Here is a 5,979-nt window from a genome sequence, read left to right as displayed (position 1 = left end):
CCTATGATATTGTTATGTTAAGCAACATGGAAAGGGGGGGGGGATTTTATTACTTATACTGTACTTACATATTCAGTTATGCATGTTTATATGATTACAGATTTTCTTTATATTGTAACTCATTTGACACACACTAGTAATAGCATATTTCGTCTTACTAAGCGTTGGCTCATCCTAGTGTTGAATCATTTTTTAGGTGATCCAGGTAGGCGAGCAAACCAGGCTCGCAGAAAGAAGGGCCGTAGTACTGCCCTGTCAGTAGAGAGTGAGTACATTTTGGGAGTGTTTTTGTATATCCCAGCATAGTTGAGGAAAATTTTAGGAAAATAGATATATGTGTATATTTTGGAAAACATGTTAGTACTCTAGTATTGTTTGGTATTGTATAGATATGTTTAATTAATTTTCGCTTCTTGCTGCTTAGGTTTATGGTTGGGTTTACCCCAGTTTGGTATGAGAGCATGTAGATTATCATAGTATAAAAAAATTAAAATAGAACCATTTAATTAAGAAGGTCGTTACAGTGGAGACTGGTCTGATGGTGGTGGCTCAGCTGGAAGATGGGGAAATAGAGAGGAAGAGAAAGGGCACTGAGAAATAGAGAGGGAGAGTAGAGGGGAGAGAACAAGAAAGGGTGAGGGAAGAGAGCAGGGAGGCAGAGAGGATGGAGTCGGGGAAAGAGGGTTAGGGTGCGCAGGATCTAATGGAAGCTAGGCATTTTTATTTTTTTTTGCTCTATTTTCTTGCGTCCGCCGGTTGTCTCTGTATGGGTACTGCGCCACATCTTTTTTTATAGTTGAATAGGGGGAGCGTAGGGATCTAGGGTTTCTACTCCCCCTTGCTTTTTTTTTTTTATCTTTTTATTTACTATAATAATAATAATAATAATAATAATAATAATAATATCAACAATAATAATGCTAACTAATAATAATAATAATAATAATAATAGTATAATAGTAAAATAATAATAATAATAATAATAATAATAATAATAATAAAGTAATAATAAAAAATGAAGATAATATTAATAATAATAATAATGATGTTGATAATAATAATAATAATAATAATAAAGATAATAATAAAAATAATAATAATAATAGAAAAGTAATAATAATAATAAAAAAAAATAATAATAATAAAAATAATAATAATAATAATAATTTTTGTTATATTAGGCATGGAAAAAAAAGGGGTGTCTATAGTTACCCCTCTTTGTAGGCTTTGTTGCTTCAATGGTAGGAGCTCTCTTACATTTTTGCAGCAATAAGCCTGCAAAGATAAAAGACACGGATTTTGAACTGGTCCAAATAATACAAAAGACACAAAAAAGATCCTTGACAACTGATTTGCACTAGGTTTAAGAGCACATGAGGATAACTTGCACCAGGTGTAGGAACTCGAGCTATAGTTCACGGAAAGTGACGTGCATTAGGTGTAAGAACCGAAGCTATAGTTCAGGAAGGGTGACTCACATCGGGTGTAGGAACTCAAGGTATAGTTCACGGAGGGTGACTCGCACCAGGTGTAGGAACCCGAGCTATAGTTCACGGAGGGTGACTCGCACTGGGTGTAGGAACCCGAGCTATAGTTCATGGAGGGTAACTGGCACCAGGTGTAGGAAACCGAGTTATAGTTCATACAATGCCTCATATGGTGCCATCTCTATACTGGCTTGGTAGTTGTTATTATATGCAAACTCCACGAGTGGTAGATATCGAATCCAACTATCCCCAAAGTCTAGCACACACGCCCGTACCATATCTTCTAAGGTCTGAATGGTCCTCTTTGATTGTCCATCCATCTGCGGGTGAAACGAGGTGCTGAAGGTGATCTGCAATCCCAAGGCATCCTGCAAATTCTTCCAAAACTGAGAGGTAAATCATGGGTCTCAGTCTGAAACTATAGAAACAGGGATGCCATGAAGCCGTACAATATCCTGCATATATAACTTTGCCAGCCTATTCATGGAATAGCTGACTCTGATAGGAATGAAGTGTGCAGTCTTCATCAGCCGATCCACTATAACCCAGATGGCATTTTGCTCATGCATCGCTGCAGGTAATCCCGACATAAAATCCATTGAGATATGCTCCCACTTCCACCTTGGGATGTTAAGTGGCTGTAGTGGTCCTACCAGCCTCTGGTGCTCTGCCTAAACCTACTGACATGTCAGGCATTGCTCCACAAATCTAGCAATTTCCCTTTTCATTTTACTCCACCAGAATGATTCTCGCAAGTCTCTATACATCTTCGTACTTCCTAAATGAACAGTATAAAGAGAGCGATGAGTCTCCTTTAGAATGACCCGTTTAATATCGGCTTCATTCGGTACACAAATTCGGGTATGGAATCTCAACATACCATCAACAGAGACATTGAAATCTAGTTTCAATCCATTATGCACTTCTTCCATAACCTCTACCAGCTTCGCGTCTTCCTTATGAGCTGTCTTGACTCTCTCTCGCAAGGTTGGCTAAACAACTAAATTGGCGATGAACACCTATGGGTCTTCGTCCACCAACTCTACTCCCAACCTCTCCAGATCCATCACAATATGATGTTGTAGGACAACTGTTGAAACCGACGCGCTCACCGACTTCTGGCTCAAAGTGTCAGCCACCACATTAGCTTTTCTCGAGTGGTAACTAATGGTGCAGTCGTAGTCATTAATCAGTTTGAACCATCTACGTTGTCTCATATTCAATTCCTTCTAGATGAAGAAGTATTTGAGGCTCTTATGGTCAGTAAAGATCTCGCATTTTTCACCGTAAAGGTAGTGCCGCCAGATCTTTAGTGTAAACACCACTGCTGTCAATTGTAAATCATGCATAGGGTAGTTCTTCTCGCACTCCTTGAGCTAGTGAGAAGCATAAGTGATAACTTTAGCCTGTTGCATCAAAACACACCCGAGTCATTTCTGGGATGCGTCGCTATAAATCACGTAACTAGCATTCCCTGATGGAATGGTCAGCACTAGGGTCGTGACTAGACGTTGCTTCAACTCCTAAAAGCTCTGCTCACAATCATTGGTCCAGTCAAACCTACTATTATTTTTCATAATTTGTGTCAACGGACTTGACAGCCTAGAAAAGTCCTCAATAAAACGGCGATAGTACCCTACCACACATAAGAAACTTCCGACCTCGTGAACTTTTTTCAGTCTCGCCCACTTTACTACTGCCTCTACTTCTCCTGGGTTTACTGATACTCTTTCTTTGGACATTAGATGTCCTAAAAATGCAACCTGCTCAAGCCAGAATTCGCATTTCTTGAAATTAGCAAATAACTTTTTCTCTCTAAGTACCTGAAGTACTAGCCTCAAATGAGTTTCATGCTCTGCAAAACTCCTTGAATAGACCAAGATGTCATCTATAAATATTACAACAAACTGATCCAAGTACTCGTGGAATACCTAGCTCATCAGGTCCATGAATGCTGTAGGCACATTCATTAAACCAAATGGCATAACTAAAAATTCCTAATGGCCATATCGGGTTCAAAAGGCTGTCTTCGATGCATCCTCTAACTTCACCTTCAATTGGTGATACACAGATCACAGATCGATCTTAGAGAAAACCTGAGTTCCCTTTAGTTGGTCAAACAGGTCATTAATACGTGGTAACGAGTATTTGTTCTTTATAGTTACCTTGTTTATCTCTCTGTAGTCGATGCACATGCTCTTCGACTCATCCTTCTTCTTCACAAATAACATCGGCGCTCCCCAAGGTGATACGCTCGGTCTAATGAAACCGTTATCTAAAACTTCTTATAGTTGCTCCTTTATCTCCTTTAGCTCTGCTCAAGTCATTCTATAAGGCGCCTTGGAGATTTGTGTCGTCCTTGGTGCTAACTTAATAGTGAACTCCACCTTACGATCTAGAGGCAACCCTAATAAGTCCTCGGGAAGACATCGGGAAACTCCCGTATCATTGGAATATCCGCTAGCTCTAGTCTTTCCTTGGGTACTGCTTTCAAACACGCCTGATACCCTTGGCAGTCATCCAAAAGTAACTTCCTTACCTGCACCGTTGAGAGAATCTGTGGTGCAGAGTGCACGCGACCCTATAAATTAAACTCTTCCTCCCCCGGAGGTCCAAACACTACCTCCTTCTTTCGGCACTCTATGCTCGCATAGCTAGATGCTAACCAGTCCATCCCCAAGATAATATTGAATCCCTGCATCTCTAGAACAATGAGACTGGCAGACAACTTCCTCCCCTGAATCTCTATCGGATGGTCTTTAACCACCTTACTGCACACAATAACCGACCCTGCCGGCATAGCCACTCCTAACTCAACCCTTAACAACTGGGCATCAATGCCACATACTTTAGCAAATCTTCGGGATACAAATGAGTGGGTAGCCCCTGAGTCGAACATTACAATAGCATTAAGTGACATAAATGAAATCATACCTGTCACCACATTTTTGGCGTTCTCTACATCACCCGGCGTCAATGAGTACACCCGCGCCTGCGTGGTGCCCCCTTGGTGACCTCCTCTAGTCACTTGATTACTTCCTCCACACCGCTGTTGTGAAGGTGTGTAGTTCAATACCGCGTGACAATCCCGTATCTAGTGTCCCATACTACCACACCAATAGCAACTTGAAAAAATAGTCCTGCACTCACCTGTTTGCATCCTATTGCATTTAGGACAGGTAGGATGCTGAGAATTTTCTTAAGTGGTTCGCAGTACTGACCTCTGTTGTTGTCCTAATGAACTACCCGGCCGCTTCCAACAGCTCTGACCAGTACTGGACTGATAACTCTGAGATAAAGGCCTATTCTTATGACTTGCCCCTCTCTCCCCTCCCTATAAATTGGCTTCATCCACCATGGCTCTGTCCACCGGCTCCGTAAAGCTCTAGACCATCAACGTCACCACCTGCGCATGTATGGTGTGTATCAATCCTCTCTCAAACATCTGAGCCTTCCTCGACTCATCCAGAACCATATGTGGAACAAATCGGGATAGTGCCATAAATCTGAACGCATACTACTGCACGACCATGGATCCCTGTGTCGGACGTAGGAACTCCTCCACCTTTACCTCTCTAGTGCCAATGGGGAAGTATCTGCTGAAGAGGACCTCCCTAAACCAGCTCCAGGTAACCGATATGTACCCTGGACGCTGCTCCTCTACCAGCTTTGCCGATCGCCACCATCTCTTTGCCTCCCCCACTAGTTTGAAGGCAGCAAAACATACCTTCTGTTCCTCCGTGCACTCCAGCACTTCCAAAAGATCCTCCATCTCTTGGACCCAGTCCTTCAATCAGGTTTGGTCCTCCCAAGAATGCCAGCGGATTCATCCGCGAGAACTACTGGAACGTGCAACCTCTATCAGTCGCCAGCTGAATCTGTACCCTGGAATCTCTCTGAAACTCATTATTGGCCGGCCGTGCTTTACTACACAGCATGGACAAAGCTTCAGCATCATTACTATTGGAGGTATCCATGTGATTGTCCCCTCCAATCATGACTCCCTTTCCCCTGAAGGTAGGATATGACTCGATTTAGAAATTCAGTTAAAACAAATATTGAATGACTAACAGATAGAACACATAAGTTTGCAATTTAAAGGACCCATATGTACATCTCTACTACAAAACTTCCAAAATATCCAACCCTAGACATATGATAACACGATGTACATACTTTTCGAGCCCAATCCTTCAACCAATAACCGAATCCATCAATGGATTTACCATGGTTTTCTTAAAATCACCATTCCAGGTAAAGCACAGAAGACCGTCGACAGAATTCCGTTTTTAGGCCACTAGACTAAAACCCAACCTATCTTACCCCTTCTCATTCTTAACTTATCTCAACCTATACTCTGGTACTTAACACTGACCGTCACAGTCTACAGAACCTAGCAAACCTCAGCTCTGATACCACCTGTAACACCCCAACTCGACACGTGGGCCCGGGGTGCTACTTTAGTGATGTATGAGTACTTGATACCATCATA

The 5,979-nt window shown here is 41.8% G+C and overlaps 1 protein-coding gene across 1 annotated transcript; it reads right to left on the bottom strand.

Moving 5' to 3' along the window:
- Positions 1 to 4,068: 4,068 nt before the first annotated feature.
- On the bottom strand, positions 4,069 to 5,317 carry LOC131156066 (uncharacterized). The gene is made up of 2 exons (XM_058109516.1): positions 5,132 to 5,317; positions 4,069 to 4,581 (listed from the first exon to the last, which is right to left on the bottom strand). The coding sequence occupies exons 1-2, from the start codon at positions 5,315 to 5,317 to the stop codon at positions 4,069 to 4,071; spliced, it is 699 nt and encodes a 232-aa protein (XP_057965499.1).
- Positions 5,318 to 5,979: the final 662 nt, after the last annotated feature.

Source organism: Malania oleifera, chromosome 5 (genome assembly GCF_029873635.1).
Source record: "Malania oleifera isolate guangnan ecotype guangnan chromosome 5, ASM2987363v1, whole genome shotgun sequence".
NCBI classification, from domain to species: Eukaryota; Viridiplantae; Streptophyta; class Magnoliopsida; order Santalales; family Ximeniaceae; genus Malania; species Malania oleifera.
Note: the sequence above shows the minus strand (reverse complement) of the source record. Positions and strands in the feature narration are given on the sequence as shown.

Excerpts from the sequence above, each read along its gene's own strand:
- LOC131156066 (XM_058109516.1), bottom strand. The coding sequence starts at position 5,317 with ATGAATCCGCTGGCATTCTTGGGAGGACCAAACCTGATTGAAGGACTG. Across the intron at positions 4,582-5,131 it reads GTAGAGGAGCAGCGTCCAGG|ATACGGGATTGTCACGCGGT; the intron begins GTACATATCGGT and ends ATGGGACACTAG.